Here is a 12,068-nt window from a genome sequence, read left to right as displayed (position 1 = left end):
GTTTTTTTTTTTGGTGTTTGTTTTTTTTTTTTTTCCTGGTAATTAAGCCTATGTGATCTCCTCCAACAGGGAGCTTGCTTTCTATGTACAAATAACATTTGATGATGCCCAAGCTGTTTGCTCTGCATTTGGGCTCCCTCCCAGCCTGCAGCAGAGCTAGCAATTATCTCTCTCCATGTTGGGCTTCCTTTAACAGTGAGTAACAAATTTTCCTTGGCACCAAAGAGAAGCTGCAAGCTATTGTTCTTCTGCCCAGGCAAGCATTTCTCTTGCAGTTACTGATACACGGGTGAAACGCTAGTGAGGACTAGGTTCAGTTTATTACCGTTTCTGGTTGTGGATTTTCGACTAGTAGCTTTAAATGCTAAAAAAAAATACCCCAGATAATAAGGTGTTTGTCTTGAATGTAAATGATCAATCACTCTTTAAATCTGCCAGGGAAAACCTAGCTAATTATTTCCCGAGGGATGTTAGAGGCTTTTTTGTTACGTCTTCTTAAATGGATTTTGAGGGGTTTGGTTGAAAAATAGAATTCCTGATTTCCCTATTTTATTCCAGCTGGGATTTCTGCGTTGCCCGTTGTGCAGCTTTGCACCATCTTAGTTGAAAAACACTTGGATGTGAGATTTCTGCTGGCTTCAGCTACTGTGAAAATGTGGATTATGTACCCATAACCATGATATGCCTCACACAGTTCTAATGCAGAGATCAGAAAGGTCATTTATATGGAAACCCAGGTTAGTCCTGGATATATATTCAGTATCTGGTTCCCTTCCTGCAATGACAGAGTAATCCAGGGCACATTTTCAAAAGTGATTGGCTTCCTAAAGGTTACAGGGGAGCCTAGGGTGAAGCTGGCTTTCCCATGCCTAAAAAATCCCCCTCTGCATCCTTTAAGTATGTTATGACTTTAAAATTCTTGTCTGTACGATCCAGCAAGGTTAAGCCAAATAAAAGAAAGATATTGTGTGTGTGTGTGTAGGTGTATTATGTATCTATATAGACATTTATATATAATATACGTGCGTATCAAAATCCACAGGATGTTGTGTAAGTGCATGGCTGAGAACAATTCCTGGATAATGTGCAATTTAAGTGTAAAAATAAGGTGTCTTGATGCAACCTGCAGTCCAGGATATTCCTAAATTGTTGTTTTTCTGATATTGTGTGGTGTCTCTGGGAAAGACCACCCCATACTTGCCCTGCTCTAGCACTGCTTGGTGAGACTTCTGTTAGCAACAGTGGGAGACTAAATGGGAGGCCAGTACCCATAGGCTGGTACTTGTACATCCCTTACAAAGCAAAGGCTTAATGATGGGAAAATTCCCCCTGGAAACCTTTTACTCTGGTCTTTCCAGTTCTCTGTGTGGAAGAAGATGTTCCATCCAAGAGAAGGTGTTCTGCTCATGGAGATCTTATGAGATGTATTTTGTGAAGTCCTGCTGTGCTGAGAAAATCCTGGCCTCACAATTATGTTCAGCTCATCTATAATCCTCCTTGTTTCCTACTGTGAAGGCTGTCATTTGTGCATGGCATTGCCATGCTCCACTAAACCCTGCTGCACTTGAGCAGTACCCCCCAGAAGGCCTTCTGGCACCTCTGGGGTGAAGACCACTCCATCGAGGTACCACAAAATACCATCTGAGCAGCATATTGCCTCTATAAATGAGGAAAGGTTAGATAATGGGATAATTTTAAATATTTTTATGTTTGGATTTTTTTTTTTTCCTAAAACGATCCAGTGGGAAGATTTTATGTAATGCTTTATTTGCATTCCTCTTGCGAGGCTGTTGCAAGTAGGAAGTTCTTTGATACATCTCTGAGAGCAATTCATAAAGTAAAAGGCTTCTGGTATGGTATGTTATTTACAGAGCCAGAGGAGCTCTTGGTACATGAAAGGCCTGGCAGCAGCTCTGTCCCAGGCTTCTCTTATGTAAAGTGCATTAACAAAAACCAGAGCAACTCTGCGGGTTTGCCCCATTTCTCCAGGCAGTGGGAGAGGGAGGCAGAGCTGAAATCCTTCTTCCTGGCCAAGTCTGTTCCTTCTCCCATGGTGGCTGGCAGTCACCCATCATCACCAAGCAAAAGCCTGTGTAACTGGCAATATCAGAGACTGCATTTTATTTTACTGCCCACTTGCACGTATGTCCATGTCCCACCAGGTTCAGCAGGGATTTGTTGCATTACTCGGGATGTCAGAGGCTTCTGCAGTTGATGGTCATGTTGCCTGTCTACAGCGGTGAAGGAGCAGGCAGGTTGTGTGGATCACATAGGGATTGTTCAACACTCTGCTCCTAGCAGCTTTCCCCTTCACCACCCCAGGAGCTGGTGGTGAAGGAGATGACTTGGTTTGCCTTCCCATTAAGCCAGTAGAAACAGCAGCGTGGCTGTGGCAGCTGGCGTTGATGGTTAGCTGGCATTGGTTGTAGACCGATAGCTGGCTATGGTCAAGAGCATCCCAACCATGGGGCCTGAAGGAGCTGGTGAATGAAGTTGCTAAGCCACTGTTCATCATATTTGAAAAATCATGGCAGTCAGGTAAAGTTCCCGACGACTGGAAAAAGGGAAATATAACCCCCATTTTCAAGAAGGGGAAAATGGATGATGCAGGGATCTACAGAGCAGTCAGTCTCACCTCTGTGCCTGGCAAAATCTTGGAGCAGATTCTCCTGGAAGGCATGCTAAGGCACATGAAAATCAACAAGGTGCTTGGTGACAGCCAGCATGGCTTCACTGAGGGGAAATCCTGCCTGACCAATTTGGTGGCCTTCTAGGATGGGGCTACAGAACTGAGGGACAGGGGTAGAGCAGTTGATGTCATCTACCTGGACTTGTGCAAAGCGTTCAACACTGTCCCACATGACATCCTTGTCTTTAAATTGGAGAGACATCAATTTGATGGATGGACCACTCAGTGCATAAAGAACTGGCTGGTTGGCTGCACACAAAGAGTTGTGGTCAATGGCTCAATGTCCGGCTGGAGACCAGTAACGAGTGGGGTCCCTCAGGGATCGGTGTTGGGACCGGTCTTGTTCAACATCTTTGTCACTGACATGGACAGTGGGATTGAGTGCGCCCTCAGCAAGTTTGCCGATGACACCAAGCTGTGTGGTTCTGTTGATCCGCTGGAGGGAAGGAATGCCATCCAGAGGGACCTCAACATGCTTGTGAGGTGAGCTGATGCCAACCTCATGAAGTTTAACCATGCCAAGTGCAAGGTCCTACACCTGAGTTGGAGCAATCCCAGGCACAGCTACAGGTTGGGCAGAGAAGAGATTCAGAGCAGCCCAAGGAGAAGGACTTGGGGGTGTTGGTGGATGAGAAAATGAACATGAGCCAGCTTCAGTGTGTGCTCGCAGCCCAGAAAGCAACCGTATCCTGGGCTGCATCAAAAGGAACGTGACCAGCAGGTCGAAGGAGGTGATCCTGCCCCTCTACTCTGCTCTTCTGAGACCTCACCTGGAGCATTGTGTGCAGTTCTGGTGTCTTCAATGTAAAAAGGACATGGAACTGTTGGAACAAGTCCAGAGGAGGCCACAAGGATGATCAGGGGACTGGAGCACCTCCTGTATGAAGATAGGCTGAGAAAGTTGGGGCTGTTCAGCCTGGAGAAGAGAAGGCTGCGTGGAGACCTCATGGGGGCCTACAAGGATGCTGGGGAGGGACACCTCACTAGGGACTGTAGTGCTAGGACAAGGGGTAATGGGTTCAAACTTAAACAGGGGAAGTTTAGATTGGATCTAAGGAAGAAGTTCTTTACTGTGAGGGTGGTGAGGCACTGGAATGGGATTCCCAAGAAAGTTGTGAATGCTCCATCCCTGGCAGTGTTCAAGGCCAGGTTGGACAGAGCCTTGGGAGACATGGTTTAGTGTGAGGTGTCCCTGCCCATGGCAGGGGGGTTGGAACTTGCTGATCTTAAGGTCCTTTCCAACCCTAACTATTCTATGATTCTAAGGGCTGTGCTATGAAGTTAATAGTGTAAGATGTTGAGTGTCCTGTGCTGTTTGATGGCATAGAGATGTAGAGGGATTTGCATGGATTGTATGCCACCGTCACATGCCAAAGGATGTCTGAACCCAAGCCCAGGCCTTGCTGATAGGGAAAACATGAGAAGTTCCCACAATACCAAACGTAGGATTACATGAAAGTATCTCTGATGTCTCCTTAACTCAGAAAAGCATGGTGCTGTGCTAGTGCCAAATCATTTCCAGGCTTCACTTGGTGTGAGCTTAGGCTGTAGGCAGAGGACATCTGACCTGCCTGCAAGTGCGGAAGTGTCTTTGCTGTGGCGTGGGAGCAGAGCAGACCCATTTAAACCTAGCAGGTCCCTCTTTCATGTCTCCTGCCTGAACCTCAAAACCCTTTCTGATGATGAGCACTGAGCTTCCAACTATAGGAGGTCATGGCTGGAAAAGCTGCTACTTTGCCAGAGCAAAGGCAATAGCAGGGTTGTGGCAGTGTGTGAGGATTGTCTCCTGGGACAGTTCGGGGTTCTCCATCTCATCGACCTGCTTGTATCAGAGCCTGGGGCCTGTTTGTACACTTAATTTGTCTGAGGTTGCCCACCACACTGAAGACCTGTTGCGACGAGTGCTGGCAAATGCTGCAGTCGCTATTGCCTCATTTCCAGAAGAAAAAGAGAAAGTGAAAGACAGGGAGTTACTTTGAGGTATTGCCAGTGAATACAGGTTGGTGTAGCCCTACCTGACAGAGGAAGAAATTAAACCTTTAAGTGGGGTGACCTGCCCATGATCAAAGAGCAGCTCTGAGAAAACCAGTCTCTTAATGGTTTTCTGCCTGTAATTGATGGGTGATGCTCCTTCCATGTAGGGTATCCAGCCTCTTCAGTTGCAGTCAGAGAGGACTATGAGAAAGAAATCAAGTCCTTTAGCTAATATATGGGTTTTACTTTCTCTGGGACTTCTGTTCAGGATACACGCTGTGAAACAAACAGCTGCTTGGGTTTCTGAAGATCTGGGAGTGAAATGCATCACTGCTTTGCTGCCTGATTTAGGAGGTCTGTTGGTACTTACTGAGGATGGAGGAAGGTGTCTTCTAGGCCTGGTGTCTCTAGGGACTTGTGGAAGGACATCTCATCACCCTCAGATTCCATTTGTGTGGAGAGGACAGGGTGATGCTGGTCTGCCCACTGAAGGAAGACCTTCCCACACTCTTATTTTCGTGAAACTTGCAGTAGCTGAGTTACCTTTGAGATCTTCATTCTTGTACCAGATTTGGTTGAATAGTTCGACAAGTGCCCAAGTTCTTGGCAAGGAAGAAATGACATGAGCCATTTCCTCCAAGGCTTGGGCAAGGGCTTGCTGCTGGGTTTCCGTGGCATGTATGAAGTTCTTGATGCTATTCTGAGTGCTCTCAGTGCTCTTTCTCATTTTCATCCTTGTGCTACACACAACCAGCTATCTAGCACATCCTTGGCTAACACATCTTTTCCAATGTTGTCCAGAAAAAATACAATCAGACAGGCTTTCCGTTTTCCTGGGAAGTCCAGAGAGATCTAATAGGCTTCATACCCTATTTCCAAGCCCATGAGATCTTTTGGTCCTGTATTGTGGGAAGGTGAACATGGACCTAGGGGGAGGGAAGGAGCAGATCCAAAGTAGTTGGCTTTCTCTGTATGATATTTGTATAAAGAAAAGAGAAGACTTCAGGGAGACCTGAGAGCAGCTCCAGTGCCTAAAGGGGCTACAGGAAACCTGGAGAGGGCTTGGGACAAGGGCCTGTAGGGACAGGACAAGGGGGAACGGATTTAACCTGCCAGAGGGGAGATCGAGATGAGCTCTTAGGCAGAGGCTCTTCCCTGTGAGGGTGCTGAGGCGCTGGCACAGGGTGCCCAGAGAACCTGTGGCTGCCCCATCCCTGGCAGAGCTTGGAACTATATGAGTTTTGAGGGCTTTCCAACACAAACCCACCTGTGATTCTATGGTAACATTTTCTGGCTTTCTCACAGCTTTATTTAATACATTGAGGAGAAAGAAGCTGGAAATTTGTAACTACTAAAATGTTTAGAGTAAGTTTTGGGTTTATTTTCTTAAAAGGTGCATTTTAAAGTACTGCAGTAATTAAACCATTATGTTTCCGTAGAAAAATTGGAGTGGTTGTTCTTGAATAGGTCTAGAAGAGCAGGGAGATGCTTGGAGTGTGGTGTCAAAATTCTGCATGACTGGAAGATACAGCTGCAGCGCACAGTGAGTGTGCGAAAACCTATACCCAGAGAAACCTCAGAAAGGACCTTTTACTTGATTGCTATCTTCTGTTCTGACCAGGACTAAGGCTTGAAGTTTGGGGGTCATTTGAAGGACACCCCGCAACTTGATCTAGGGAGCTACTTGTAGTTTCGATGATGAGACCATTGTTAATGCTGGGGGATATCTCAGAAGCCTTTGTGTCCTGAGAAGTCCTCTAGCTTTCTGTGGGTTTTCCTTTTTCTTTGGTCCAGCCTCTGAATGCTGTGCACTGAATATTGAGATTTTTACAGACAGTTAAACATGAATCCCATCAGGAATCCACTGATGTCTTCAGGCCGCTGAAAGCTTTTGGGGTTGCCATGGTTGGTCTACACCTCTACCAACGCAGCCAACTTCACCTGTACGTAATGTAACTGAGCGGAACCACATAGGTGGTTACCATATTTCCATTTATTGCCTGTGCATTGAGGAAAATTGTCTTCTTTTTCTGTGGGTGGGATTTTCAGACTTGCACTGGAGCAGCAGAAAGTATTAACTCTTGAGCTGGAAAAGGGAATGGGATTAATTAGCTCATGCCTCAAAGAGCTAGCTGCGAAGGTGAAAATTGCAGTGTAAGTGCAACATATGATTACAGCTAATTAAAATGCAAATGTTAGATTTGACAGGTAGTTTCCAAAGGCGGGTGGCTGGCGGTGTTAATGCACGCAAGCCTCGGTGTTCCCAAGAGGGTACAGAGCTTACCCAGGTGTATTGGCATGGATGAGAGCAGCGGCTGGGAATCAGTCTCTGGAGGTGATGATGCTTCCCTCCAAGCCCCAACGTGTGACTCAGAGGTCCAGTCTCCTGTTGGTGAGTGTAGACCGTGAACAGTAGGTGGAGGAGCCCAAATAAGAGCTGGGAACAAGAGTCGAAGGGTTGTTTGGGGTGTTGGAGAGATTAGGAGAGTCCTGGTCTTTTGAGGGCACTGCTGAGAGTAACAGGGTTGGATGATGAGGAATTGGGTTGGCATGAGGCAAGGGAATGGGATTCTACTGCAGCTGTTTCTCTGGCTTTTGCCAGAGCTGCAGACAAGCCTGTTCCTGCTGAGCTAACTTGGCAAGAGCTCTGTGTGGGACACATGTAGGTGGCCATGCTGCAGGATGGAGGTCAAACAGTGCCATGTCTCACCACCACGGAGCCTCCCTCTGCTTTCTGCTGGAGTCCAGCTGCCTGTATGGGATGGGGTTTTTATGGTGCTGGTGGAGAGGTTTTGTTACCAGTGGCTGTTTTTAAGGGATGATCCTTACCTGCGTGTTGTCGCCTGCTCCTCCAGCATCACCTGGTGGGGTGGAGTGAGCTTCCCTGCTCCTGCAGAAAGGTCTGCACAGAGCATTCATTTTAGCACAAAAGGGCATATTTAGCACAAAAGAGTCACAAGAAAAGTCTGGGAGAGTTTCTGCTGGACATTATTTCTCTTCAGGACAAGGTAGCAGTGAAAAGGTGTTTGGCAATTAGTCAGAAATTTAGGTAAAACATTGAGCTTGGCTGTGCTGGTGAGTTTGAATATGGGTGTATTTAGGCCATACTCGATTGGACTGTTTCAGCTTCAACAGAGGTTTCATCAAGTTTTAGTTCAATAATTGTTGGGTTTTTTTTAAATAATTTGGTTGTAAATATAAATATTGTTAGGGTGTGGTAAAATTAGGGTCATAGACTGGTTAAGGTTGGAAAGGACCCTAAGATCATCTAGTTCCAACCCCTATAAGATAAAGGATGTGAACTGGGTAAAGACCCCAGGCAGTGATTTGGTGAAAGGGAACCTGTGATTTTTATCTAACTGGTTCGTGCTGTATCCATTGGAGATTGTCTCAGTGAATCTGGGTGTTGATTCATGGTGGTACCACTCTCCCTGTTTCCCAGAAGGCTTTTGTTGTGGCCAGCCATGTTTCTGGAATTTGCATAACCTCAGGTTGTCTGCAGGCAACCATGACCAGAAGTTGGGTCACCTCAATATAATGTTTATTTTCAGTTTGTTTTTAAAGTACACACACTGACCATGTCCCACTGCAGCATTTGTCACAGAAATTCTTCATACGTGCATGAGCAAGATGTTCAGTGTGCAGATACAGTAAACTGGTGATTAATCCTCCAAACATCTGGGTGGTGAAGCTTCTTTTCTCCCAACCACCTTTCCAGTTGGTGTTCGTCTTTCCCACATCAAATGAGACATTTCTCACTTCTCAGGATGCCCACAAGGCTGGCTCTTCCCTAAGGCTTCCCAAAGTGGCCGCCTGCCCATGTCTCAGAAGTGGCATAGATCAAGTTGTTTGTTACCTCCATGACAATTTAACAACTCCCTTAACTATGTGACATAGTTGGTATTTCTCAGCCATCAGGGGATTCGGATCATGATGTGATGAGGAGGGAAGAAGGTGTTTTGTGCTGTTGTTGTAACATGGTGGGAATAACCACAACCTCTCAAATTTAATCTGTATAAAACTTGAAAACCAGCTGACCTCTTCTTTTGAAGTCAGTGACTTTACTCACTAGCAGCCACAGTGTATTTGAGCTTGCTAGAGACTTGCTATGTCTGAGGATAGAGAACATGCAGCTGGAGCAACACAGAAATCAGTACTGATGTGTTTTGCTTCCAGTGTTGGGTAAATACTTATATTTCACTAAGGTCAGTGCTGGACCACTGGGTAGCATCACCTTAGATAGCTCAGGGTCTGCTGTACAGCTATCTCACTGCCCCATCCAACCCATGTGGCAGTGGTGGAGCTGCGACGGGATCTGTGCTCCCAAATCAGTGACCTGGACTTGGCTGCTGTGTATAAAGTGGAGTTCACACCTTGCTTTGATGGTGAATCCTTTTAGCTCTCAGTAGGCCAAGGTGGCTCTGCCCTTGTTGCCCAAGGCAGTGTCCATAGAGACTCATGTAGCCCCATGAGGATGTCTGAGACTTGAGAATCTATCTTGGAACATCAGCTCTCACACTAATCCTGAAACACAGGCTCCCCTTTGTATATCCCGGATTTTCAGAGTACTTTGAGTTGAATATTCTGCATTCTGTGATTTTGTGTATTTTTAATGATCTTAGGTCACTTTAAAGGTCTTTCCCAAGCCTCTGAGCAAAGCTTTTGGAGCAAATTACCCTTACAATACCCAGCTTTCTCCCCACACACCTTGTGGGATGTTTGGGTAGAAGCGGCTGGTTGGGTGAGTTCTTCTGGTTTTCAGATGACTCATCTTGCCCCGAGGGCTGCTGGCTGAACAAGAAACCTGCAGGTTGCTTGACAACAGAACAAGTGTTAAGAGAACAAAGGAGAACATTAAGGACAGCTCCTGAAGAGGAAAAAATAGTTATTTGTGTAATGTGTCTCCTGGTGAACTCAGTGAACTATGTTTTCTGGTATATGAGTGGCTGGACTCCAAGAGTGGGCTCAGCAGAAAGAAAAAGTGGTTGAGAAGTTGATCTGGGCTTAGGGGGTGAAATTAAGAAAATAGAATAGGATAGAGGAGAAGAAAACAGAACAGAATAGGATAAAACAGCGTCGAACAGCACAGAATAGAATAAACCTATTTCAGTTGGAAGGGACTTAAAATGATCATCTAGACCAGCTGGCCTGACCAATTCAGGGCTGACCAAAAGTTAAAGCATGCTGTTAAGCAGTTTTAGAGGATGTGGGTTACTGAATATGCATAAGTGATGCTCATAATGATACAGGAGGTAAGCGGTGTTGTTCCCCATGCCTACACTGGAGCACGAGAGCCAAATCTTATCTTCGTTGAAGCCTCCCACTGTGTCATTCCTTTGCAGTGTGTAAATAGAATATGCTAAAGGTCTCTGAGAAATCCCCCAGATCAGGGGGTTAGGCATGGGCATGGTTTTGCAGGTGCTTGCATGTGTGCTCTGCGAGCTACAGCTCTCCTGGCTCACCATGTCAGTGTGTTTTTTTGTGGGTGCAGGACAGCATTGCCCTTGACTAAAGCAAGCTGTTTATTGTTTCCAGGAAGAGTGGGATCACACCAGCACTGAGAGAGCAGGGTCCCAGCCGGTGTCTGGCTCCAGGCACGGGTCTGGATCCGGGTCTGGATCCAGGTCTGGCAGCCGCAGGAGAAGCATCCGAGTCAGGCAATCGAACAAGGTATACCTGGTATCAGCGTGCTGAAGTCATGTCTTTTGCTTGCTGTTTATCAGAGGCATCGTTCTAACAACATCTTTTGTGTGTGTGTCTGCATCTAGGGTGTGAGTGCATGTCAATTATGAAGGACACCTCAGAGACCTATTTAATTCATGCATAATGTGTGACTTGTCTGCTGAGGGCTGTAGCTGTCCTTCAGCCTCAAGCAGTTGAGGATTGCTAAGTGCCATAATATTGAGAAAGAAGTCCCTAGTCAGCTGTTTTAGTGCAAAGAAAATTAGTTTATTTTAAATCCTGGAGTATTTTAATTTTGGGAAATTAAAAGGTGTCTGTAATTATTTTTTGGCAAGTCTTCACTGGAAGTTGATACATGAGTGGGCATCACATAGATGGTGTTAAATGGTGACCTTGAACCATCAGCAGGGCTAGATGGGGAGTTGCCTCCCTGCCCTGCAAAACACTGTAAGGATTTGCCTTTGATTTGGTTTTAGATCCATTCCTTGAACTCAGACCAGGAACCTTTTCTGCATGTTTTAGTCAGCCTCTGCCCTCCTCTCTCTTCTTGGAGTTGCTCTTATTCTGCACACATGAGCACTAGTTGTGCCAGAAGTGGAAATGGGCTCTGGGAGATCTTGGGCCATTCACCCATCTTATCCATCCTGGAGTGCTTGAGGAAGTAGCCTGTCCTCCCTCCTGAGCCATGCTTTGGTGGGAGAAGGACCCACAGAATGGCATTGTTGCTGGGAAGTGATGGTCCATGTGGCTGGAAACAAGACTCGACATACCATTCCTTCTTTGAGGAGGGATAGTGCTGTCTTCCTTAAAATATAGATATAAGGAGGAAATTCTTTCCTGTTAGGGTGGAGAGGCACTGGAATGGGTTGCCCAGGGAGGTTATGAGTGCTCCATCCCGGCAGTGTTCAAGACCTGGTTGGATGAGGCCTTGGGTGATATGGTTTAGTGTGAGGTGTCCCTGCCCATGGCAGGGGGGTTGGAACTTGATGATCTTAAGGTCCTTTCCAACCCTAACTATTCTATGATGCTATGGTTCTGTGATTCTATGAAAATGTCTATATTTTTCTCATGAAAACATGCCGTTTTCACCAAGGAAACCTTCCATTGGAGTTTTTCAGACAGTTCAGTAACTTTCTGGTTTTCTACTGAAGTGCAGTGAAGGGTTGTAGGCAGCTGAGGGAATCTCCTCACACATAGAACTGAAAAATGCTGAAGAAGTAACACATGACACAGGATAATCCCTGAATTTGTACCACTGACCACTTGACTCGTTCTGCATTAATGCCAAGCACAGTGATGAGCTAATGCTGTTGCAATAGTGCGATGAAGAACATGATTCTGTGTTGGTACTGGTTTACTGGAGGGTGATAATGAGGAGGAGCGAGAGAAACCGGTGTGATGTGGAGCTGGGCTTTGGAAAGCTGCTGTGTACATGCAAATGCTGACTTTGTGGGGAATGTGCTGAAGCTGCATGCATGGGTGAACAGTCAGAGTCCACGTGGACAGTAGCGAGGTGCATCCCTTTGTTTGTACGGGTTCGGTGGTGATGGGCGAAGGTGACGTGTGCTCGTAGGGGCTGGAGGACACACATTATGGATGCGCATTTAAACCATACCACGGGTAGGATCTGCTTTACCAGATCTCTGATCTGAGTACTGACGCTGATCTTGTCAGTGTGTCTCCCAACCATCATTCCTAGTGGCTAAATTACATTTCAGCTGTG

General features: G+C 46.2%; 1 protein-coding gene across 5 annotated transcripts in view; it reads left to right on the top strand.

The window, feature by feature from the left end:
* Positions 1-12,068, top strand: part of CTIF (cap binding complex dependent translation initiation factor) — a 153,506-nt gene that overhangs the window by 36,757 nt on the left and 104,681 nt on the right. For 3 of the 5 annotated variants that reach the window (XM_062611745.1, XM_062611743.1, XM_062611744.1), the window contains exon 4: positions 10,199-10,333. The exons of the other annotated variants lie outside the window; for them this stretch is intronic. In XM_062611745.1, the coding sequence (XP_062467729.1) occupies positions 10,199-10,333 (135 nt within the window). The remainder of the gene's footprint in view (positions 1-10,198; positions 10,334-12,068) is intronic. 5 annotated transcript variants of the gene reach the window in all.

The sequence above is a fragment of the Pezoporus occidentalis genome, unplaced genomic scaffold (assembly GCF_034315485.1).
Source record: "Pezoporus occidentalis ecotype Australia unplaced genomic scaffold, CSIRO_AGI_Poc_V1 ctg157, whole genome shotgun sequence".
NCBI classification, from domain to species: Eukaryota; Metazoa; Chordata; class Aves; order Psittaciformes; family Psittacidae; genus Pezoporus; species Pezoporus occidentalis.
This window is presented reverse-complemented; position numbering and strand designations above follow the sequence as displayed.